Genomic DNA, 26,494 nt, shown 5'->3' on the forward strand with positions numbered 1-26,494 from the left:
AGAATGGTTTTGGTTAAGCTTTCCTTACCAAAATGAAGTTATTGTATATTGTCAGCGCATGTTTTTCAAACTAAAAGAAAAGAAATGTACCTTCAAAAAGTTTATTTAAACGTATATTAATTTTCACCCCAAAAATATGTTTTATTAACAATTTCTTTGTGGATTTTGATTTGTGCTTGGGGTCATTGTCTTGCTGGGACCCACTTGCATCTAAGTTTTAGCCTCCTGGCAGAGGCAAATGGGTTTTGGCTAAAATGTCCTGGTACTGGGTAGAGTTCCTGATGCCCTTGACCTTAACAAAAAGTAAAATAGCCCAATAACATCAAAGATCCACCACCATAGTGGTGGTTCTTTTTTTTTTTGCTTATGCAGAACCCCAAAAAGCAAAAAGAATAAATAATTTATTTTAAGAATACATTTTTAGTACTTTTTGCATTCAAGCTAAATTATGCATTTAAGACATGTGTATTGTTAATTTTTCTTTTATTGAATTTTTTTAAACCTTTATTTAACTAGGCAAGTCAGTTAAGAACAAATTCTTATTTACAATGACGGCCTACCAAAAGGCAAAAGACCTCCTACGGGGGCTGGGATTAAAAAAAAACAAAAAAACATAGAGATATAGGACAAAACACACATCACGACAAGAGAGACAAAACAACACTACATAAAGAGAGACCTAAGACAACAACACAGCATGGTAGCAACACTACATGAAAACAACATGGTAGCAACATAACATGGTAGCAGCACAAAACATGGTACAAACATTATTGGTCACAGACAACAGCACAAAGGGCAAGAAGGTAGAGACAACAATACATCACGCAAAGCAGCCAAAACTGTCAGTAAGAGTGTCCATGATTGAGTCTTTGAATGAAGAGATTTAGATAAAACTGTCCAGTTTGAGTGTTTGTTGCAGCTCGTTCCAGTCGCTAACTGCAGCGAACTGAAAATATCAGTGACCCAGGGATGTGTGTGCTTTAGGGACCTTTAACAGAATGTGACTGGCAGAACGGGTGTTGTATGTGGAGGATGAGGGCTGCAGTAGATATCTCAGATAGGGGGGAGTGAGGCCTAAGAGGGTTTTATAAATATGCATCAACCAGTGGGTCTTGCGACAGGTATACAGAGATGACCAGTTTACAGAGGAGTATAGAGTGCTCCTGTACGGAGCATTGGTGGCAAATCTGATGGCCGAATGGTAAAGAACATCTAGCCGCTCGAGAGCACCCTTACCTGCTGATCTATAAATGATGTCTCCGTAATCTAGCATGGGTAGGATGGTCATCTGAATCAGGGTTAGTTTGGCAGCTGGGGTGAAAGAGGAGCGATTACGATAGAGGAAACCAAGTCTAGATTTAGCTTTAGCCTGCAGCTTTGATATGTGTTGAGAGAAGGACAGTGTACTGTCTAGCCATACTCCCAAGTACTTGTATGAGGTCTAAAGCTCTAAACCCTCAGAGGTAGTAATCACACCTGTGGGGAGAGGGGAATTCTTCTTACCGAACCACATTACCTTTGTTTTGGAGGTGTTCAGAACAAGGTTAAGGGTAGAGAAAGCTTGTTGGACACTAAGAAAGCTTTGATGTAGAGTATTTAACACAACATCCGGGGAGGGGCCAGCTGAGTATACGACTGTATCATCTGCATATAAATGGATGAGAGAGCTTCCTACTGCCTGAGCTATGTTGTTGATGTAAATTGAGAAGAGCGTGGGACCTAGGATTGAGCCTTGGGGTACTCCCTTGGTGACAGGCTGTGGCTGAGACAGCAGATTTTCTGACTTTATACACTGCACTCTGAGAGAGTGGACAAACCAGGCCAAAGACCCCTCAGAGACACCAATACTCCTTAGCCGGCCCAGCTTTGGCCAAGTCAATAAAAAGCGCAGCACAACATTGCTTAGAATCAAGGGCAATGGTGACATCATTGAGGACCTTTAAGGTTGCAGTGACACATGCATAACCTTAGCGGAAACCAGATTGCATACCTGAGAGAATATTATAGACATCAAGAAAGCCAGTCAGTTGATTATTGACAAGTTTTTCCAACACTTTTGATAAACAGGGCAAAATAGAAATAGGCCTATAACAGTTAGGGTCAGCTTGATCTCCCCCTTTAAATAAAGGACAAACCATGGCTGCCTTCCAAGCAATGGGAACTTACCCAGAAAGGTTAAAAAACATTGGAGATAGGCTTGCCAATGATAGGGGCAGCAACCTTAAAGAAGAAAGGATCTAAACCATCTGACCCAGATGTTTTTTGGGGGTCAAGTTTCAGGAGCTCCTCTAGCACCTCAGACTCAGTGACTGCCTGCAGGGAGAAACTTTGTAGCTTGGCAGGGTACAAAGAGGGAGAAGCATCAGGGATAGTCATATTAGAAGGGGTGGGAGATGAGGAAATGTTGGACGGCAAGGAGGCATGGCTGAGTCAAATAGGATTCCTGATTTCATGAAGTGGTGATTAAAGAGCACAGCAATGTGTCAGTAACAACCACATCATCAACTTTAAGGGACATGGACAGCTGTGAGGAGGGTTTATTCTCCAGGTCTTTAACCATTTTCCAGAACTTCTTGGTGTTAGACCCACAGAGAGAGAACTGCTTCTTAAAGTAACTAACTTTGGCCTTCCGGATAGCCTGAGTGCACTTATTTCTAATTTGTCTGAATGAGAGCCAGTCATTCTGAGTATGCGTGTGCTGAGCCTTTCGCCAAATGCAATTGTTGAGGTGGAGTAACTCTGCAAGATCACGGTCGAACCAGGGTCTGAACCTGTTTTTAATTCTCATTTTCTTTATGGGGGCGTGTTTGTTAACAATACCACTGAAAATATCAAAAAAGGAAGTCCAAGCGTCTTTGACAGAGGGGATCAAGCTGATTCAATACCATTTTACAGATGGGATCAAGCTGATTCTATACCATTTTACAGAGGGAATCAAGCTGATTCTATACCATTTTACAGAGGGGATCAAGCTGATTCTATACCATTTTACAGAGGGGATCAAGCTGATTCTATACCATTTTACAGAGGGGATCAAGCTGATTCTATACCATTTTACAGAGGCCAGTTCATGAAGGAAGGCTTGCTCTAAGTTTTTTAGCAAGCGTCTATGACAAATCAGGACAGGTCGTTTCACTGAGCAGCCATTACGAACACAGGCTGTAAAACAGTGATCACTAAAACACCAGACTGATACCTATCAGGATTATTTGTGGGGATAACATTGAGGAGAGTAGCCTTTTCTGTTTGGAGTCGTACCTTGTCGGATTGGTGATAATCTGAGAAAGATTGATTGGAGTCCCATTGCTTTAGGACTTGGTCAGTTGGTTTAAGCATGTCCCAGTTTAGGTCAACTAGCAGGACACATTCAGAATTGGTGTAAGGGGCCAGGAGAGAGCTTAGGGCAGGTAGGGTACAGGCTGGTGCTGATGGAGGACGATAGCACCCAGCAACACTCAACAAAGAGCTATTTGAAAGTTTAATACTTAAAACCAGCAAATCAAATTGTTTGGGGACAGACTTGGTGGAGACAACCAAGCACTGAAGGTGATCCTTGGTAAAGATTGCCACTCCCCCACCTTTGGAAGATCTGTCTTGCTGAAAAAGGTTTTAACCAGAAAGGTTAACATCAGTATTCAAAACACTCTTCCTTAACCACGTCTCAGTAATGACCAACACATCTGGATTGGAGCTGTGAACCCACAGTTTCAATTGATCCATTTTAGGTAATAAGCTTCTAGTGTTAACGTGCAGAAAACTCAGGCTTTTACAAGAGCAGAAATCAGTGAAGCAGATATCAGAGCACTAGTCAGAATTGGGGCTAGCAACAGTAGATGGACCAGGGTGTACATGCACATTTCCAGATATCATCAACAGTAATACAATCAAGGCATGGTATAGGACAGGGAGAGCTCTGCAGTGCTGATTTATGAAATCTGAATGTGCATCAGATCATTGTACAGCAATTTGATCAGGTAACATGAATCCAGTAGGTATTCAGGAGGTAAAATGTAGTTTATTAACTACATTTTCGTTAGGGCTATAAAAACCTACTTCAAAGAAGTGTGTGTGTGTGAGTGCGGCTATTTCTTCTCTCCAAATAACATCACTGTAAACATTACTACAGTGGGTTAGATTGAATTCCAGCATTAGAAACACTGGCATTCAACTCATCATGTACACCTAAAAAGAATCAGCTTGAATGATGAGTGAAATTTTGATTATGGCTTCAAATATTTTACACTATGTCCAATGTTTTATTTTACCTCAGCTGTTACAATTTTTGTTTTAACATTCTAAATAACATTTCTGAACACAATGTTTTTTTATATAGTACATTACTAAGTGCTCCTCTGTGTGGGTCGTGGCTGACATTGACCGGGCTGCGGCTGACAGGGATGCATGGAATATGCTGGACAACAGCATCAGTAATATGGGTCCTGGTGGACAGTGTCAGAACATCACCTTCATCTGTACTAAGACAGACGACATCAACCCAGACAATTATATGCTGTGAGACATTTTAAACTCAAATGTTATAACTGTTTTAACAGTTTAATATATTGCGATTACTTTACAAATATTTGTTTACAATTATCTACCCAGATATAGACATATTTTCACTGCTTATACATCACTAATAAAGAACAAAATCCAATTTCAGTGAAATGGACGATGAAGACCTTCACATAGAGGTACAGCTACACAAAATATAACAAATACATTGTTTACAGAACTATAAAAAAATTATTGGTTTATAGAGAATTGAATATGTCACTGTATGGATATCTCCCATGGTCTCCTCTTATTTCACATGCAATTAGAACTCTTCTAACGATTCAGAGGAGCAGAAACGTGCATGCATATTGCACCGAAATCAACAAGCCAAGATGGAAATTCAAGAGAATTACAGCAACCCATATGAAGTAAGATGTTTTATTTGCTTAACCAAATAAGAAACTATAAAGGATCTTTGGTTCAGATGTATAGATTGATTGAAACCAGAAAAATGTCCAGTTTTAACTTAAAGGGATAGTTTCCTTGCCTTGTAGTGTATGGACGAGGTAAGACAGCAATCCATGCTTTTATTTTGTTTACCTAGCTACTGTCTCCACATGCAAATGTTTTAGCTTTGTGTCCAAAAATCAATGCATTTTTTTGTGTTTTATGTCCAAAGCATCCCAAAGCATCTCAAATTGATTGTGTAGCTCAACAAAATTACTTTAAAGTGATTTGGACATGAAATGAGAAAAATGCTAAAGAACTGATAGTTCATGGCAACATGGTCGTGTTAGAATGACGTTATCTGTCAGAAGACAAAGGTGTTCCCTTGAATTAGAATAATATAAAATCCATTCAAATGGCATTCAAATTCTTAGACCGGAAGTTTATTGAATAGGTAAATGCAATTTTGTATTATTCAAAAACTTGGAAATGTCCCTGAAACTCCAAAAGAAGCAGTTCAGCTACTTCAGCAATGATTTACTGAAGAGTGATTGCTAATTATATTGATGCATTGTTTTTCTTTTGTCACTTCATCTATGAAATACATTCAGGCTATTGATGAAATGCAGGTGTTTACTGTTAGTTCTCAAGAATTCCAGAAGGATAATAACTGCATTCTGAGACAAGAAGAGACAGGTATGATCACTTGCATTATTGTGCAACAAAACCTCCAATAGGAATACGTGCAAACCGATTGTTTGTTGCAAACAGCAAAAAAAAACTGCAAATATATATATATTTTAAACTTCACATACATTTTAGCAAAACATTGAAATACAACTTTTGAAAAAACATTTACATGCAATGTTTTTTTGGCAAACTTATGCAAATGACTTCTAGGACACAAGAACCTTGAAAGGTTAGGTACTGTATAATGAATATGTATTAGGGTAAGTGTCAGGGTATGGTAAAGGTTTAAAAGGTTAAACAAGACCGAAAGTAAAACCGGCACAGTTTGCAAATACCATCTCTTTCCTAATCTATTGGAGTTGGGGCTGTTATTATAAATTGTTCTAAAGTAATATACTCAACCTGAATATGAATCTAACAACAGCTTTCTTTGCTCATACAATGATTGTTGACCTAAAGATTATTGTACATTAACAGAAAAAGGACAAAATGCATCTCATTTTCAGAGATACCTGAGCTGAGAGCTCTGCTGAAAAGCCTGAATGACCAACGGTCAGAAAAAGTGATGAGAGACTATGTGATTGGAGCCTATGGGATCCTCTCCATGGTCCACGTGGTAAACCATGGGATCACCAAATCGGTATTGCCTTTAATGCATTAGCCTTTTTTTAAATGAATGTACCCATCATCCATCTCAATATATTTACGGATTGGTTGTTCTCTGTTGTGTTTAAGATGGAGACCGAAAAAAAAAAATTGCACAAGCTTCTAGAACAAAGGCTGGAAGATGAGCTCCAGAACATTGACCAGTTCATGTCAGACATTCACATGGAGTTTGACAAGTGCCTTTCAGCCGGAGTGCTAGAGTCAGAGAAGACATGTGTGACAAGAGCCAAGGAGGAAGTGATAGCACCAGTAAGTCAATGATACCTTAGGCTGGGCCATAAGGTTCTAGCAGGGTTCAGTGGAATTTGACTTATTCAATTTTGATCTGAGCGAGTGGCGATTTTAGCATGTACATCTTGGTGGGGCAAACAAACAAAAAAAAGTGGGATGCATGCAAGCAAAGCCACTACACATAAAATATAGCTGATATGGCAGACTTGCTTAAACAAATGTGGTTTCTACTGACAATTGAGATGTACAAACTATAGCATAAGGGGGCGACAAGCGGATAAGAAGCAATCCATAATTTCGATTTAAGACAATAATGAGAACGCAACGACGGACGTAGTCAATATAACTATTTGTTCAGCACATGTACAGTGACAGAATTCAGAACATGGGCCGTTCTTACAGTGTTCTCCCTGTACACGTCAGAACCATAGGATAATAAATGGGGTATATAAACAGACAATGAAAGCTCTTACAATTTTCGATGATTACATTTCTCTAAAACAGGTTATAGGCTATTTGCGCACCACCAAGTTAGAACCTTTTTATCTGTGGCCAATGACCTTGAGCCTCTTGGATGGGCACTTCTAATATAACTCCATGTCAGAAGCCATGGGGTGTCACGCCCTGACCTTAGAGATCCTTTTTATGTCTCTATTTTGGTTGGTCAGGGCGTGAGTTGGGGTGGGCATTCTATGTCCTGTGTTCTATGTTGTCCGTGTTTTGTATTTCTATGTGTTTGGCCTGGTGTGGTTCCCAATCAGAGGCAGCTGTCGATCGTTGTCTCTGATTGAGAATCATACTTAGGTAGCCTGTTTGCACCTGTGTTTGTGGGTAGTTGTTTTCTGTTTATTGTATGTCACCTTGCAGAACTGTTCGTTTGTCGTTTTGCAGAGTGTTTCGTATTTCATTAAATTTATAATAAACACTTTACCACGCTGCACCTTGGTCCGATCTTGACTACTCTTCATCAGACGAAGAGGAGGAGCGTTACAAGGGGCTAACATTTTCGAGCTCTAACCTTAGAATTGGGGATGACGTACTGTCCCATGAGTGACAGAAAATTGAACCAATCATGACTGAAAAATGAGCCAATCAGGTGCAACGCTCTGTATTTTCTGCTGTCTAGCCCCACCACCACAGAAAGCCCTGAGCTAGGCTAAAACATCTGCATTTTGGAGCTGCCTTACTCAAGAAAGCAAAAAAGAGACCATGTTTGTATGCAGCTTTATTAACTCAATTAAATGTTTTTACATTGTTTGCAAACTGATATGTGACACGTATTAATGCCAAAATAACAAACAAAACAGGCAAGCCTCCAAAAACCTTTTTTACCTAAAAGTGTGGTGCTCAATGATGGAGTCTCCACTGATCTGAGCGCTGTTTATTCAATCTTGTTTGAGTGTAATTTATTAAACCTTGTTATAAACGCAGCTCTTTCTCAAGGTCAATAGTGTGCTAGACTGTTTGTCACGTTCCTGACCTGTTTTCTGTTGTTTTTGTATGTGTTTAGTTGGTCAGGGCGTGAGTTGGGGTGGGTAGTCTATGTTATGTGTTTCTATGTTGGGTTAATGTGTTGCCTGATATGGTTCTCAATTAGAGGCAGGTGTTTGACGTTTCCTCTGATTGAGAACCATATTAAGGTAGGCTGTTCTCACTGTTTGTTTGTGGGTGATTGTTCCTGTGTCTGTGTCTACCACACAGGACTGTTTCGTATGTTCGTTCGTTTTAGGTAGTCTGTTCCTGTTTCATGCGTTCTTCGTCTATATGTAAGTTCTTATGTTCAGGTCAGTCTACGTCGTTTGTTATTTTGTAATCTATTCAAGTGTTCTTCGTGTTTCGTCTTTCCTTTAATAAATTCATTATGTCTGCATACCTCGCTGCTTATTGGTCCTCAGATCCTTCTCGCCTCTCCTCGTCTGAGGAGGAGGACGACTTAGACGAACGTTACACTGTTAGTCTGCTAAATAGGTAAATAGTTAACCAATAGCTAGCTGGACTATCTGCATTGACCCTTTTTGCACTAACTCTTTTGACTCATAACATACGCTGCTGCTACTGTTTATTATCTATCCTGTAGCCTAGTGACTTTATCCCAACCTATATGTACATATCTACCTCAATTACCTTGCACATTGACTTGGTCCTGGTACCCTGCGTATATAGCAAAGTTATCATTAATCTATTACTTGTGTTACTATGTTTCTATTTATTTTTTCTCTCTCTGTATTGAAAACATTTCACTTTTAGTCTACACCTGTTGTTTACGAAGCATGTGCCAAGTAAAATTTGATTCGAACAAATGTGATTGGTTGGATGAAATCTCATTTAAGGTCCCTGGTTCGTATCCCACCCCAACCCCTAACTCTAAACTTAATTGGAATTACTTGGAATGCATTTCTTGCCAAACCTTAGCCAATCACATTTGTTTTTTCCATGGAGGAAAGAGCTGCTCTTAGAACAAGATGAAATAAGGAAAACTCCAATCTGACAAAATTATGATAGTTTTATGTTTTTTCAGAAAGGAAAAGGAGGAGGGGGGTACCACCAGACGCTGAGAGCTGTATGCAATGGCCAGGGGTTCTGCAGGTCAACAAATGGAGTAAAAACCAACATGAATGCTTCTCTGAGTAGCTCTCTGTGCGATGCCATTAAAAATATGTTTTCAAAAACATTCAAGTAAGTTATGTTCTACGTGCCTTACAGACACATTTATTGGGGCAAAGATCCACCACTTGAATAACACGGTTATCATCATGTCTTCTAGGAAATCTCAGAAATCTATCTCTGCAAAGATTGATAATTTCAGCATCCTCTTAGAGCGCCATGATGAAGAAACCATGTTTCCTCGGCTGGCATTCCTCAAAACTGAGGTTTGTGGAAATACAACTGTGTTATGTACATTTGGTTGGTAGTTAACTGTGAAATTGTATCATAGATGGTACCAGGGGCGTTGTCAGAATTTTGGGGCCCATTGAAGAAGAAAAAACTATTGGGCCCCTAACATAGAAATCAGAATGTTTCAGGTTAAAATAACGTACTGAACAATATGTGTTATTAAATGTACTATCTATAAGCTTCTGCTGCTCTATACTACAATTGTACAGATTCTAGTTTCCACCTTCATCCTTTGCCTACAGTTAGTCGGAAGTTTACATACCGTAGCCAAGTACAATTAAACTCAGTTTTTCACAATTCCTGACATTTAATCCTAGTAAAAATTCCCTGTTTTAGGTCAGTTAGGATCACCACTTTATTTTAAGAATGTGAAATGTCAGAATAATAGTAGAGAGAATGATTTATTTCAGCTTTAATTTCTTTCATCACATTCCCAGTGGGTCAGAAGTTTACAAACACTTAATTAGTATTTGGTAGCATTGCCTTTAAATTGTTTAACTTGGGTCAAACATTTCGGGTAGCCTTCCACAAGCTTCCCACAATAGGTTGGGTAAATTTTGTCCCATTCCTCCTGACAGAGCTGGTGTAACTGAGTCAGGTTTGTAGGCCTCCTTGCTCGCACACATTTTTTTCAGTTCTGCCCACACATTTTCTATAGGATTGAGGTCAGGGCTTTGTGATGGCCACTCCAAAACCTTGATTCTGTTGTCCATTTTGCCACAACTTTGGAAGAATGCTTGGGATCATTGTCGATTTGGAAGACCCATTTGCGACCAAGCTTTAACTTCCTGACTGATGTCTTGAGATGTTGCTTCAATATATCCACATAATTGTCATTCCTCATGGTGCTATCTATTTTGTGAAGTGCACCAGACCCTCCTGCAGCAAAGCACCCCCACAACATGATGCTGCCACCACTGTGCTTTACGGTTGGGATGGTGTTCTTCGGCTTTCTTCGGCTTCTTCCTCCAAACATAACGATGGTCAATATGGCCAAACAGTTCTAGCAAGCTATCTAGCTAGCTATATTTAGGCATGAATCATTAATGCCCCCCCCCCTTAATGACACCCTTGGATGTACTGTGCTATGCTCTGCTTGCCACCAGTGTAATTATTTCTGACCTTCCAATAATGGCGGTCAAGTGAAGTGTAATGTTAAGAAGACTAATATTCATAATAGTATTTTTTCTGGTGTCAAAAAGGAACACAAATTGAAGGCAGATCTTAAACATGAGATCGTCCAGAGGAAGAAGGAAATTTACTCTTCGCTCGTCAAGTCAATCATGACCTCCATGCTCCCCTCCTATACAGGTCAGTCTGTCAGTATCATACTGTCACTATAATTACCTTTAATATGCATGTCAATAGCAATCATAAAACAATAGTTCCACAAATTTAGAAATGTTTTCCTTAACCCTGAAAACAATCTGTGCACAAGGAGTGACTGGAATCCACACTTTAGTTCTGTTCAACAAGCCACTGCCAGCAAATTATGATTTGGGCATTATATTTTAAACATGCTAAATGGTTGAGATTGGTTTTATGTCTGAAAAATGCTTAAATAGTTTTTTGGCCGTTGATAGTTTAACAAAACCAAAAGTGTGGATTGCAGTTACAAGGTCCATAGAATGCTGTCAAAGTAAGGAAAAATCACTAAATACTGTATGTCAATTGGCTGAACTATGCCTTTAACAATCATTGGATAGCAGTGACCCAGTGACCTCATAACCATAATTTTACATAACTTACTTTGTAAACTTTTTTTTTCTGATTTTTAGAGGCTTCAAATGTACATGGGAAAGGATCCCTAAAGAGAATGCAGGACATTCTCGAGAGTCACATTGAGTCATCAAAGAGCACCATGTTCCACGATGCTAAGGGGAAGATGCTGACGCTCCTAACCAAGCTCAGCGTAGGACACTTATGTCACTGTTCCAATTCAATTATTGAAGTACTAATATGGGCACCATAGGTCTTATGTTCGACACACTCAGTTTACCACAAAACACCAGATAATTCCCAAAAAGAGTAGAACCAGCTCACCTGCATTTAAAATTTGATTTGACTTTTGAAAACAGGTAATGTAACAGAGTTCAGTTCACGTAAGAGTTTCATAGCGAATCATGTTACAGAACAGGCCGCAGGGGACACAAGGTGCTCGCGAATGGGTTTAGAATTGTGAAATATTGACAAGTGGCAGTTGGTATGCAAGTGCGCATCGTCTCAATTCTAATTTTGTCCAAAACAGTGGCAGACTGGAGTGATCACTATCAAACACATCAGCAAGTGGCCTCTCCATAAAGGACTTAGGGGATACGTGTTCTTTCAACATAAGACAAGACATCGCCAATGTTAACAAGTCCGAGGTGCTGCATAATGGGCAGTTCTCTCTCACGGTTTGCTGCTATGATTGGATAGAGTGAATCAACGCAGCTGTTTTTTCGTACAGATAATTATCCCTAGGCATAAACAATCCTGTGTTAGAGTATAAGGTTGGCATTATTTTAATCCAAATCCAACCCTAATGTAAATGTTGTCAAGGGGTGTACTAGAGGCGAAGTCAGTTGCAGGAGAGCAGAGTAATGTAAACAGGCGCACTTTTATTTTCGTTCCAAAAACACGAGAGCACTGCATAAATCAAACGTACTCAAAACACGGAACATAAAAAGTAAAGCGCGTAATAAAACCAGGTGGAGAATCGCATCTCTGCATGTCTGGCAGACATATCAGTGTGGATGACGGATCACCACCTCAAGCTGAACCTCGGCAAGACGGAGCTGCTCTTCCTCCCAGGGAAGGACTGCCCGTTCCATGATCTCGCCATCACGGTTGAAAACTCCATTGTGTCCTCCTCCCAGAGCGCTAAGAACCTTGGCGTGATCCTGGACAACACCCTGTCGTTCTCAACTAACATCAAGGCGGTGGCCCGTTCCTGTAGGTTCATGATCTACAACATCCGCAGAGTACGACCCTGCCTCACACAGGAAGCGGCGCAGGTCCTAATCCAGGCACTTGTCATCTCCCGTCTGGATTACTGCAACTCGCTGTTGGCTGGGCTCCCTGCCTGTGCCATTAAACCCCTACAACTCATCCAGAACGCCGCAGCCCGTCTGGTGTTCAACCTTCCCAAGTTCTCTCACGTCACCCCGCTCCTCCGCTCTCACCACTGGCTTCCAGCTGAAGCTCGCATCCGCTACAAGACCATGGTGCTTGCCTACGGAGCTGTGAGGGGAACGGCACCTCAGTACCTTCAGGCCCTACACCCAAACAAGGGCACTGCGTTCATCCACCTCTGGCCTGCTCGCCTCCCTACCACTGAGGAAGTACAGTTCCCGCTCAGCCCAGTCAAAACTGTTCGCTGCTCTGGCACCCCAATGGTGGAACAAACTCCCTCACGACGCCAGGACAGCGGAGTCAATCACCACCTTCCGGAGACACCTGAAACCCCACCTCTTTAAGGAATACCTAGGATAGGATAAAGTAATCCTTCTGACCCCCGACCCCCCTTAAAAGATTTAGATGCACTATTGTAAAGTGGCTGTTCCACTGGATGTCATAAGGTGAATGCACCAATTTGTAAGTCGCTCTGGATAAGAGCGTCTGCTAAATGACTTAAATGTAAATGTAAAACACCACAATAACATGAAACAATTACACACAAATACATGATGGGAAACAGAGGGTTAAATTCAAGTAGATTGATTGGGGAAATAAAAACCAGACGTGTATAAGACAAGACAAATGGACATATGAAAAATGGAGCGGCGATGGCTAGAAAGCTGGTGACGTTGATCGCCGAACGAACAAGGAGAGGATCCAACTTCGGCGGAAGTCGTGACATGACCCCCCCCCCCCGCCCTTGACGCGCGGCTCCAGCGGCACACCGGCAGGGCGATCCGGCCGGCGACGGTGAAACTCCCACAGTAGTTCAGGATCCAGAACATCTGCAACCGGAACCCAGCACATCTCCTCTGGCCCTTACCCCTCCCACTCCACAAGGTACTGAAGGCCCCCCACTCGAAGCCTCGAATCCAGGATGGAACGAACGATGTACGCCGGGGCCCCCTCGATGTCCAAAGGGGGCGGAGGGACCTCCCGCACCTCAGATTCCTGGAGCGGACCAGCAACCACCGGCCTGAGGAGAGACACATGGAACGATGGGTTAATACGATAATCAGAGGGAAGCTGTAATCTGTAACATACCTCGTTCACCCTCCTCAGGACTTTAAATGGCCCCACAAACCGCGGACCCAGCTTTCAGCAGGGCAGGCGGAGGGGCAGGTTATGGGTCGAGAGCCAGACCCGTCTCACTGCGGTGACGGACCGCGCTGGTTTTCTGGCGACGCACGGCTCGCTGGAGATGGACACGGGCGGCCTCCCATGTCTCCTCCTCGCGCCTAAACCAGTCGTCCACCGCAGGAGTCTCGGTCTGACCCTGATGCCACGGTGCCAGAACCGGCTGGTACCCCAATACGCACTGAAAGGGGGAGAGGTTAATGGAGGAGTGGCAAAGCGAGTTCTGTGCCATCTCGGCCCAGGGCACGAACGCTGCCCACTCCCCTGGCCGGTCCTGGCAATAGAACCGCAGAAACCTGCCCAACTCCTGGTTGACTCTCTCTACCTTCCCGTTACTCTCGGGGTGAAAACCTGAGTTAAGGCTGATCGAGACCCCCAGACGTTCCATGAACGCTCCACGTGAACTGGGGACCCCGATCCGACACTATATCCTCAGGCACCCCGTAGTGCCAGAAGACGTGAGTGAATAGGGCTTCCGCAGTGTGTAGGGCCGTAGGAAGACCGGGCAGAGAGGGGGAGACGACAGGACTTAGAAAAACGATCCACAACGACCAGGATCGTAGTGTTTCCCTGTGAAAGTGGAAGATCTGTTAGAAAATCCACTGACAGATGTGACCAAGGTCGTTGTGGAACGGGTAGGGGATGTAACTTAACTCTGGGCAGGTGTCTCTGACCCTTACACTGGGCACACACCGAGCAGGAGGAGACATAAACCCTCACGTCCTTAGCCAAAGTGGGCCACCAGTACTTCCCAGTCAGACAGCGCACCGTCCAACCGATCCCCCGGATGACCAGAGGAGGGACACGTGTGGGCCCAATAGATCAACTGGTCACGGACAGCAGACAGAACGTACATGTGCCCAACGGGACACTGAAGGGGAGCGGGCACTGTACGCAACGCCTGCTCAATGTTCGCATCCAGCTCCCACACGACCGGCGCTAACAGGCAGGAGGCCGGGAGTATGGGAGTCTGATCCATGGGCCGCTCCTCTGTGTCATACAGCCGGGACAGTGAGTCTGCCTTCTTATTCTGGGAACCTGGTCTGTAGGATAGGGTAAACACAAAATGGATAAAGAACATGGCCCACCTTGCCTGATGAGGATTCAGTCTCCTCGCTGCCCGGATGTACTCCAGGTTGCGGGGGTCAGTCCAGATGAGGAAAGAGTGTTTAGCCCCCTCAAGCCAATGTCTCCACGTCTTCAACCACAGCCAACAACTCCCGGTCCCCCACATCATAGTTACACTCCGCTGGGCTGAGCTTCTTCGAGAAGAAAGCACAGGGGCGGAGTTTTAGTGGCGTGCTCCAGTGCTGTGAGAGCACGGCTCCTATCCCAGCCTCGGACGCGTCCACCTCCACTATGAATGCAAAGAGGGATCCGGATGGGCCAGCACGGGAGCCGAAGTAAACAGAGCTCTTAGCTGCCCAAAAGCCTTGTCCGCCTCAGCCAACCCCTGCAACCTTACAGGACCCCCCTTCAGCAGTGAGGTAATGGGCGCAGCAACCTGGCCAAAACCCCGGATAAATCTCCGGTAGTAATTGGCAACCCTAAAAATCGCTGCACATCCTTTACCGTGGTGGGAGTCGGCCAATTACGCATGGCTGCAATGCGTTCACTCTCCATCTCCACCCCTGATGTGGAAATGCGATACCCTAGGAAGGAGATGGCCTGCTGAAAGAACAGGCATTTCTCAGCCTTGACTTACAGGTCATGCTCCAACAGTCGTCCAAGTACCTTGCGCACCAAGGACACATGTTCGGTGCGTGTAGCGGAATATATCAGAATGTCATCGATATACACCACTACACCCTGCCCATGCAGGTCCCTGAAAATCTTGTCTACAAAAGGATTGGAAAAAACTGATGGAGCATTCATCAACCCGTACGGCATGACGAGGTACTCATAATGCCCTGTGGTGGTACTGAACGCTGTCTTCCACTCGTCTCCCTCCCGGATACCCACCAGGTTATACGCACTCCTGAGATCCAGTTTTGTGAAGAAGAGCGCCCCATGCATTGACTCAATCGCCGTGGTGATAAGAGGTAGCGGGTAACTGTACCTCACAGTAATTTGATTGAGACCTCTATAGTCAATGCATCGGTGTTAACCTCCATCCCTCTTCACAAAAAAGAAACACGAGGCGGGTGAAGTAGAGGACCGAATATACCCCTGACGCAGGGATTCAGAGACATATGTATCCATATCCACCGTCTCCGCTTGCGACAGGGGATACACGTGACTCCTGGGAAGCGCAGCGTCTGCCAGGAGATTTATCGCACAATCCTCCCGTCAATGAGGTGGTAATTGATTTGTCTTCTTTTTACAGAAGGCGAGATCGGTGGAGACTTGGTCTGGACTTTCCACTGTGGTAGCACCAACGGAAACCCCTACACACCTCCCTGAGCACTCTCGCGAACACCCCGTGAGATCCCTCTGTTGCCAGGAAATAGTGGGGTTATGCAGAGCCAACCAGGGAAGGCCTAGTACCACAGGAAACGCATGAGAGTCAATGAGGAAGAGACCGATTCTCTCCTCATGATTCCTCTTTATAACCATGGCCAAGGAGATGGTGGCCTCCCTGATTAGCCCAGACCCTAATGGTCGACTATCTAGAGCATGTACCTGGAAGGGTCTAACAATAGGAAAAATGGGGATCCCTAACCTACTGGCTAATGCTCTGTCGATAGAATTCCCAGCTGCGCCTGAATCGACGGGCGCCTTATGCTGGGAATGTGGGGAAAACTCAGGGAAACAAACAGGCACAAACAGTTGATCAACAGAGGTCTCTGGATGAGTGTGGTGCAAACTCACCTGGGGTGACGCCAGAGGGCCCTGCCTGTTGCCTCGACCCAGAGGAACCAACACGTCACCGACCGGCAGTGTGTCCTCTGCGGCCACAGATGGCACACGTGATGGCTCCTCCTCCAGTCTCCCTATGAGCAGCCCCTCCTAACTCCATGGGCACCGGAGCGGGGGTGCTGGAAGATGGAACCGTCAGAGCCCCCTCTGGACGTCCGCAGGTGAACAGCAGGTTATCCAACCAGTTGGACAAATCCACCAGTTGGTCAAAGGAAATGGTGGCATCCCTGCTTGCCAGTTCACGTCGGACGTCCTCTCATAGGCTGCATCGATAGTGGTCAATGAAGGCCCTGTCTTTCAAGCCTGCTCCGGCGGCCAAGGTCCGGATTTCCAGGGCGAAGTCCTGGGCGCTCCTCGTCCCCTGCCTCAAATGGAAGAGCCTTTCCCCCGCCGCTCTGCCCTTGGGTGGATGGTCGAAGACGGCCCTGAAGCGACGGGTGAACTCCTCAAAGTGGTCTGACGCCGTGTCTCCTTCTCTCCACACGGCGTTTGCCCACTCCATCGCTCTTCCTGTGAGGCAGGCGACGAGGGCAGCCACTCTCTCCCTTCCCGAGGGAGCTGGGTGCACAGTGGCCAGGTAGAGGTCCAGTTGTAACAGGAATCCCTGGCTCTGTGCTGCTGTTCCATCATACTCCCTGGGAAGGGAGAGACGTATCCCACTGGAATTCTCTCCGGATGGAACGGGTGGAGACAACTCCGGTTGTACTGGTCGAGGCACTGGAGAAACTTCCTGTCTCTCCCAGCGGTCCATGGTCTGGACAACGCGATCCATCATGGCACCAAGATGTTGTAACATGGCCGAATGTTCCTGGATGCGCTCCTCGACTCCTCTAACCGGGCTACCTGCTCCTGCTTACTCAATAGAGTTGTGTAATTCTGTCAAGGGGTGTACTAGAGGCGAAGTCAGGTGCAGGAGAGCAGAGTACAGGAGAGCAGAGTAATGTTAACAGGCGCACTTTTATTTTCGTTCCAAAAACACGAGAGCACTACATAAATCAAACGTACTCAAAACACGGAACATAACAAAAGTAAAGCGCGTAATAAAACACCACAATAACACATAAATACATGATAGAGAACAGAGGGTTAAATGCAAGTAGATTGATTGGGGAAATGAAAACCAGGTGTGTATGGGACAAGACAAATGGGCATATGAAAAATGGAGCGGCGATGGCTAGAAAGCCCTTTGACGTCGATCGCCGCCCGAACAAGGAGAGGAGCCGACATCGGCGGAAGTCGTGATGACCTCAGTTACACAAATCTCACAAAACTCTGTATTGGAATGTACTCTATAGTTTTTGCATCCAGTTTCCCTTTAAAACTGAGGGACAAATTTAAATTTGCACACTTGAAGTCTGAATCATCTATAAGTAACTTCATTAAGTTACACAATCAATTTTTAGATACTTTGGGATGATTTGGACAGGAAGACCGAAAACGCTAATATTGGTACCATTGACTAACATCGTGCCACGAATGCAAAAAACTTTAGCATTGAAACAGTGGCCAGTGGTAATTAAAACAAATGCATGGATTGCTGTCATGCCTTGCCCATAGACTGCTTACAAGGTAAGGAGACTAATATGTCATTTTGTAATTTGGGTGAACCATCCCTTAACATCTTACTAGATGTCGGACAAACATGACGTGGAACATGCCAAAATAGAGATTGTCTCAGAGAAAACCCAATTATTTGAATGAAAACACACTATTGGAATTTGTTACATGGTTTGGTTTAGCAAGTGTGTAGGTGTATGTGATCAGCTGTTAAATTATATGTTTAATGAAAATGTACACACAATGTCATAAGGATATAAAAATATGTTTGTGGCAGGACCCCAGTATTGTCAAAATTATAAAACACAAAAGGTCCTTGGAATTCTGATCTTCTTTAAAAAAAACTGAAGAAAATGTTTATTACGTCTCCTTTTTACTTCCATTAGGAATACATTGTGCAGGAAATAAGGTCTAAACTAAAAGAAGCTATGAAGCAGTCACTCCACAATGAGCTACCCCTCCCAGGTAAATCAAATACACTTGTTTCCATCACATTTTGGATTGGATGCTGTCTGTTTGCTTCAAATACATATATAATATTCCAGGTTATACATGTATAATTTCCAGCTGAAAATGTCAATTACAATACCAAATGTCAATGACATACCAGTAGTAGTAGTAAAGGAAGGAAAATCATGTTAGTGAGTGGTTAAAGTAAGTGTTAGGGTAAGGTTAGAAAAACTAAAAAATAAAAAAAATGTATTTTCTTTGTTACAGATATATCTGAGCACTATGAGATAGTGAAGAGTGCCTATGAAAAAATGATGGGTAAACCCATCACAGATGTTGAAGATGAGAAATGGTAAAGACTCACTGCTCCACATAAAACCATACATTAGAAAGTCCGAAACAAAGTAGCTTCAATCCATAACACTGATGAGCCGCGCTTTAAAACTTCTCTAGGATGGGTGGGACGGTAGCGTCCCACCTGACCAACATCCAGTGAAAGTGCAGGGAGCCAAATTCAAACTACAGAATTGTAAATATTTAACAATCTTGAAAATACACATGCAATATGTCAAAATAAAGCTTAACTTCTTGTTAATCCAGCCGCGGTGTCAGATTTCAAAAAGGCTTTACGGCGAAAGGAAACCATGCGATTATCTGAGGACAGCGCCCAGCACACAAATGCATAGCAATCATTTTCAACCAGGCAGGTGGGGACACAAGTCAGAAATAAAGATATAATTCATGCCTTACCTTTGAAGAGCTTCCTCTATTGGCACTCCAAAAGGCCTCAGTTACATTACAAATGGTCCTTTTTTTTGCTAAATAAATTTTTTATATCCATAAAAACTCAGTTTAGCTGGCCCGCTTAAGTCAATAATCCACTCGGTTTCCATCGGTCAAAATGAATCCCAAACATTACCAATAAACTTATCCAAACAAGTCAATCAACGTTTATAATCAATCCTTAGGTACCCTAATACGCAAATAAACAATTAAATATAAGACTGAGAATCGTTATTGTCTTTACTGGAGATTAACAAAAAGAACGCGCTCTCGGCCATGCGCATGGAAACACTACAGCCAAAATGGGAGCCCTTAGAATGATGAATAATTTTGTATTGTATTTTATTTGACCCACAATTTCGATCTTGTCTCATCGCTGCAACTCCCCAAAGGGCTCGGGAGGCGAAGGTCAAGTCATGTGTTCTCCGAAACATGACCCGCCAAACCGCGCTTCTTAACACCCCGAAACCAGCCACACCAATGTGTCGGAGGAAACATCGTTCAACTGACGACAGAGGTCAGCCTGCAGGCACCCGGCCCGCCACAAGAGCCAGATGAGCCAAGTAAAGCCCCCACGGCGAAACCCCCCCGAACCCGGACGATGCCGGGCCAATTGTGCGCCGCCCTATGGGACACCCGATCATGGCCGTTTGTGATACAGGATCGAACCCGGGTCTGTAGTGATGCCATTTGGTAGGCCCGACCAAAACGTAATTTATAACTCAAATACTGCAAGGATTTTTTTTTTTATTACTATAAAAATAAAGCTTCCCTCCCGGACAAGTATTGTCCCGACTTTGAAGAATCCCTGAACTGATTCCCTGCTATTCTACAAAGTTTGCCATGAGGATGAGAGAAAATGCTGCAGTTTTAAAGCTAGTTTTCTGAAATTGTCTTTACTTTTAAATCGCGCTATAACACTGATCTTCCGAAATACAGACTGAATTTTGCCCTAAGCTGTCAAAAGTCCAAGTAAACTATGATGTTGTGTTTTTTGTTTTTCAGAGTTGATGGAAAGTGACTAGACAGTGGCATTTATACCATTATGATTATGTATTCTTAAGTATGTCTGTGTTGTCCTCTATAAAGAGTCTGAATGAATTGCCTTTACAATTAGCTTACTGGTCTTTTATTTATTTATTTAGTATTTATTCTGAGTTCAATTACTTACAGAACTTTTTTTTTTAAATAATTTTAGTCTCCTAGAAGACACCTCGGGGAAGGAAATGACATCTGAGCAGGTAACTACCAAAATAAAGGTAACACCAACATAAAGTGTCTAAATAGGACAGCTTGGCATAGATTCTACAAGTGTCTGGAACTCTATTGGTGGAATCCAACACCATTTTCACACACAAAATTCCATAAATTGGTGTTTTGTTGATAGTGGTAGAAAACGTAGACTCAGGCGCCGCTCCAGAATCTCCCATAAGTGTTCAATTGGTTTGAGATCTGGTGACTGAAACGGACGTGGCTTATGGCTCACATCGTTTTCATGCTCATCAAACCATTCAGTAACCACTCGTGCCCTGTGGATGGGAGCATTGTCATGCCATTGTCATCCATAGCTATGGTAGCCATAAATAATGGTGAAAACCATTTGTCATTTCTTTATTTTATCTCCCCTTTATTAAATCAGGTAGGCTAGTTGAGAACAAGTTCTCATTTACAACTGCAACAACACAAACAACAACACAGAGTTACACATGGAATAAACAAACATGCAATCATGCAGTCAATAATACAATAGAAAATGTCTATATACAGTGTGTGCAAATGAGGTAGGATAAGGGAGGTAAGGCAATAAATAGACCATAGTAGCAAGATAATTACAATATAGCAATTAAACACTGGAGTGATAGATGTGCAGAAGATGAATGTGCAAGTAGAGATACTGGGGTGCAAAGGAGCAAAATAAATAACAGTATGGGGAGGAGGTAGTTGGTTGGGCTATTTACAGATGGGCTATGTACAGGTGCATTGATCTGCGAGCTGCGTTGACAGCTGGTGCTTAAATTAGTGAGGGGGGTATGAGTCTCCAGCTTCAGTGATTTTTGCAGTTTGTTCCAGTCATCCAGGCAGCAGAGAACTGGAAGGAAAGGCAGCCAAATGAGGAATTGACTTTGGGGGTGACCAGTGAGATATACCTGCTGGAGCACGTGCTACGGGTGGGTGGTGCTATGGTGACCAGTGAGCTGTGAGCTAGCAAAGCTATCAAAGACTTATAGATGACATGGAGCCAGTGGGTTTGGCGACGAATATGAAGCGAGGGCTAGCCAACAAGAGCGTACAGGTCGCAGTGGTGGGTAGTATATGGGGCTTGGTGACAAAACGGATGGCACTGTGATAGACTACATCCAATTTGTTGAGTAGAGTGTTGGAGGCTATTTTGTAAATGACATCGCCGAAGTCAAGGATCGGTAGGATAGTCAGTTTTACAAGGGTATGTTTGGCAGCATGAGTGAAGGATGCTTTGTTTGTGAAATAGGATGCTGATTCTAGATTTAATTTTGGATTGGAGATGTTTAATATGAGTCTGGAAGGAGAGTTTACAGTCTAACCAGACACCTAGGTATTTGTAGGCCACATATTCTAAATCAGAACCGTCCAGAGTAGTGATGCTGTACCGGCGGGCAGGTGTGGGCAGCGATCGGTTGAAGAGCATACATTTAGTTTTACTTGCATTTAAGAGCTGTTGGAGGCCACGGAAGGAGAGTTGTATGGCATTGAAGCTCGTCTGGAGGTTTGTTAACACAGTGTCCAAAGAAGGGCCAGAAGTATACAAAATAGTGTCGTCTGCGTAGAGGTGGATCAGAGAATAACCATTAGCATCATTGATGTATACAGAGAAAAGAGTCGGCCCAAGAATTGAACCCTGTGGCATCCCCATAGAGACTGCCAGAGGTCCGGACAACAGGCCCTCCGATTTGACACACTGAACTCTTTCTGTGAAGGAGTTGGTGAACCAGGCAAGGCAGTCATTTGAGAAACCAAGGCTGTTGAGTCTGCCGATAAGAATGTGGTGACTGACAGAGTCGAAAGCCTTGGCCAGGTCGAGGAATACAGCTGCACAGTTTTGTCTCTTATCGATGGAGGTTATGATATCGTTTAGGACCTTGAGCGTGGCTGCGGTGCACCCATGACCATCTCAGAAACCAGATTGCGTAGTGGAGAAGGTACGGTGGGATTCGAAATGGTCGGTGATCTGTTTGTTAACTTGGCTTTTGAAGACCTTAGAAACGCAGGGTAGGATAGATATTGGTCTGTAGCAATTTGGGTCTAGATTGTCTCCCCTTTGAAGAGGGGGATGACCGCGGCAGCTATCCAATCTTTGGGGATCTCAGACGATATGAAAGAGAGGTTGAACAGGCAAGTAATAGGGGTTGCAACAATTTCGGCGGATAATTTTAGAAAGAGAGGGTCCAGATTGTCTAGCCCGGCTGATTTGTAGGGGTCCAGATTTTGCAGCTCTTTCAGAACATCAGCTATCTGGATTTGGGTGAAAGAGAAATGGGGAGGCTTGGGCAAGTTGCTGTGGGGGGTACAGGGCTGTTGACCGGGCTAGGGGTAGCCAGGTGTAAAGCAAGGCCAGCTGTAGAAAAATGCTTATTGAAATTCTCAATTATCATGGATTTATCGGTGGTGACAGTGTTTCCTAGCCTCAGTGCAGTGGGCAGCTGGGAGAATGTGCTCTTATTCTCCATGGACTTTAGTGTCCCAGAACTTTTTGGAGCTTGTGCTACAGGATGCAAATATCTGTTTGAAAAAGCTAGCCTTAGCTTTCCTAACTGCCTGTGTATATTGGTTCCTAACTTCCCTGAAACGTTGCATATTGTGGGGGCTATTCGATGCTAATGCAGTACGCCACAGGATGTTTTTGTGTGGGTCAAAGGCAGTCAGGTCTGAAGTGAACCAAGGGCTATATCTGTTCCTGGCTCAAAAATGTTTGAATGAGGCATGCTTATTTAAGATAGTGAGGAAAGCATAACCAGGCATCCTCTACTGTCGGAATGAGGTCAATATCCTTTCAGGATACCCAGGCCAGGTCAATTAGAAAGGCCTGCCCGCTGAAGTGTTTTAGGGAGCGTTTGACAGTGATGAGGGGTGGTCGTTGGACCGCTGACCCATTACGGACGCAGGCAATGAGGCAGTGATCACTGAGATCCTGGTTGAAGACAGCAGAGGTGCATTTAGAGGGCAGGTTGGTTAGGATGATATCTACGAGGGTGCCCGTGTTTACAGATTTGGGGTTGTACCTGGTAGGTTCATTAATAATTTGTGTGAGATTGAGGCCATCAAGCTTAGATTGTAGGATGTCCGGGATGTTAAGCATGTCCCAGTTTAGGTCACCTAACAGCACGAGCTCTGAAGATAGATGTGGGGCAATCAATTCACATATGGTGTCCAGGGCACAGCTGGGGGCAGAAGGTGGTCTATAGCAAGCGGCAACGGTGAGAGACTTGTTTCTGGAAAGGTGGATTTTTAAAAGTAGAAGCTCAAATTGTTTGGGCACAGACCTGGATAGTAAGACAGAACTCTGCAGGCTGTCCCTGCAGTAGATTGCAACTCCGCCCCCTTTGGCAGTTCTATTTTGTCGGAAAATGTTGTAGTTAGGGATGGAAATTTCAGGGGTTTTGGTGGTCTTCCTAAGCCAGGATTCAGACACGGCTAGGACATCTGTGTTGGCAGAGTGTGCTAAAGCAGTGAATAAAACAAACTTAAGGAGGAGGCTTCTAATGTTAACATACATGAAACCAAGGCTATTACGGTTACAGAAGTCAACAAATGAGAGCGCCTGGAGAATAGGAGTAGAGCTAGGCTCTGCAGGGCCTGGGTTAACCTCTACATCACCAGAGGAACAGAGGAGGAGTAGGATAAGGGTACGGTTAAAGGCTATAAGAACTGGTCGTCTAGTACATTCGAAACAGAGAGTAAAAGGAGCAGGTTTCTGGGCACTGTAGAATAGATTCAAGGCATAATGTAGTGACAAAGGTATGGTAGGATGTGAATACAGTGGAGGTAAACCTATGCATTGAGTGAAGATGAGAGAGATATAGTCTCTAGAAACATAATTTAAACCAGGTGAGGTCACCGCATGTGTGGGAGGTGGAACTAAAGGGTTAGCTAAGGCGTATTGAGCAGAGCTAGAGGCTCTACAATGAAATAAGGCAATAATGACTAACCAAAACAGCAATGGACAAGGCATATTGACATTAGGGAGAGGATGTTAGGATGTTAGTGATATATCTTGTTTCTGTTTCACCTCTTAAATAGTTGTAGAATCTCCCACCAGTTTTACCTTTAGGCTGTGTGATTCCCACCAACAGGTTCCACTAAGGAACAACAGGAATGATGAGAAGAAAAAGAAGAAAAAGAAGAAAAAGAAACAAAGGAAAAGGGAGAAGGATGTTCTTGCAGGTAAAAGCCATCCTTGCTATAGGCTGTACTGCTTGTTCAAATACATTTTTTTACGCAACCATTACTATACGAGTTGATGCTTTCTTCTGTACACTGTACTAAGTGGCTCTTTCAACTGAAATCCCAGATGCTGTGTTTGTGGATAAGCACATGAGTGCACTAATCAAGAGGGCTGCAATGGTAATGGCTATAGCAGATGACCTACTGGGAGAGGACATGATCCAAGATGAAACGTATTCGGATATTGAGGCAGCCGAGACCAGTGAGAAAAAAATGAGAGTTCTGTACAAGGCTCTACGCTCAGGAGGACCAATGATTAAATCAGCCTTCTACACAGCTCTCCAAACTAATGAACCTAATCTTGTCAAGGACTTGGGTAAGAACAATAGATACTATTTACACCCTGTGATTACCCTAAAACATAGTGTGCATTGTGATGTACAGTACACATCATATATTTTCCCATTCCTCTCCCATTTTAAGCTTCCCCCTGATGACAGACCTGGCTTGGGTTGGTCCTCATGTGCTGGACAATGGGCAGCAAGCAGTCTCACTGGCTGTGGGACAGCAGCGGAGTTACTATCCTCCTAATGCCCCTATAGGTGTTGGGGGATATAACCAACTAGCTCTATCATCCTTTTTTTGTTGTTGTGGCTTTATGTTTGTGGCAAACTGAAATCTGTGCTCTTGCAATATGCTATAGCCTAGTACTTTGTTTTCCTCAGAATGTTTTGTGTGTTTTGTTTTTATCAAACCCATCTTTAGTGTTCTTACTGTATGTGTGAGGGGAAAGGGACAACCCAAAACTGGTTAAGTATGATGTTAGTTAAAACATTGTACATGCATAAATACTTGAGGACAACAGAGGGACAAACAGGTTGAGTAGCATATATGCTTGTTAATTGATTTATGCATTATTTTAAATATTTGGTATATAATACAATCATGTTATGTGGAAAAGTTTGTCACAATTTATTTGACCAGAGGACAATACCAGAGGAAACAGTGCCATGAAGTAATGTGCAACCCAAGATAAAATGTTGATCATGTCTGTAACATTTTATTTTAGATGTGAGCTTGATTATACCCATGAATTGTGTTTATCTCTGTTGTAGCTTAACTTCTGATTTTATTATGGCGCATGGTTTATTTCATCATTCATTCTGTTCAGTCAAAGTCATCTCTATATCATCATTATATCTTCAACTCCTTTTACATTTTATGTTTCTGAGTTGAATGTCACATTGTTTCATTCTTTCCTCAATAAAAATACATGTTAAAAGTACCATAGAAATAATATATATCTCACATGAATACTACACAGTCAATTTAAATATCAACATTTAATATGATTGGTGATTCTGCAATAAATTCATCATGCATAGGCCTATAAACAGGAAACATTTACAAAATGTATTGTATTAAACAAACAAATTACAAAAAAAAGTCAGCAATGACGATCTATATACAACAACAACACCAGAAATCCTTCACTGCTACATAAGGCTATGTATGGTGACGTAGTGCTGCTTAAGCAGATAAATGAGCCAGTAATTAATATACAAATCCCCCTAGAAAATTACTCCAGGTCAGTATCAAAGTCTCTCCCAGAATGACACGTTAATTACATGTTAGTTTTGGCTACACTGGTTCATGAAAAGCCCCAGAATTGCAAGAAGATTTGCCTGGCTAACACGCTCAT

General features: G+C 43.3%; 1 protein-coding gene across 5 annotated transcripts in view; it reads left to right on the top strand.

Moving 5' to 3' along the window:
* The window catches only part of LOC129833662 (nuclear GTPase SLIP-GC-like), a 38,241-nt gene extending 12,164 nt beyond the window's left edge, over positions 1-26,077 (top strand). For 3 of the 5 annotated variants that reach the window (XM_055898380.1, XM_055898379.1, XM_055898381.1), the window contains 16 exons: positions 4,337-4,515; positions 4,667-4,697; positions 4,827-4,928; positions 5,559-5,643; positions 6,144-6,277; positions 6,373-6,552; positions 9,053-9,210; positions 9,299-9,404; positions 10,632-10,740; positions 11,208-11,341; positions 18,528-18,606; positions 18,859-18,943; positions 20,573-20,633; positions 24,702-24,792; positions 24,920-25,168; positions 25,276-26,077. In XM_055898380.1, coding sequence (XP_055754355.1) covers positions 4,337-4,515; positions 4,667-4,697; positions 4,827-4,928; positions 5,559-5,643; positions 6,144-6,277; positions 6,373-6,552; positions 9,053-9,210; positions 9,299-9,404; positions 10,632-10,740; positions 11,208-11,341; positions 18,528-18,606; positions 18,859-18,943; positions 20,573-20,633; positions 24,702-24,792; positions 24,920-25,168; positions 25,276-25,286 — 1,794 coding nt within the window. In that variant the 3' untranslated portion in view covers positions 25,287-26,077. The remainder of the gene's footprint in view (positions 1-4,336; positions 4,516-4,666; positions 4,698-4,826; positions 4,929-5,558; positions 5,644-6,143; positions 6,278-6,372; positions 6,553-9,052; positions 9,211-9,298; positions 9,405-10,631; positions 10,741-11,207; positions 11,342-18,527; positions 18,607-18,858; positions 18,944-20,572; positions 20,634-24,701; positions 24,793-24,919; positions 25,169-25,275) is intronic. The other 2 variants (XM_055898382.1, XM_055898383.1) reach the window with 1 other exon arrangement.
* Positions 26,078-26,494: the final 417 nt, after the last annotated feature.

This window comes from Salvelinus fontinalis, chromosome 34 (genome assembly GCF_029448725.1).
Source record: "Salvelinus fontinalis isolate EN_2023a chromosome 34, ASM2944872v1, whole genome shotgun sequence".
In the NCBI taxonomy this organism is placed as follows: Eukaryota; Metazoa; Chordata; class Actinopteri; order Salmoniformes; family Salmonidae; genus Salvelinus; species Salvelinus fontinalis.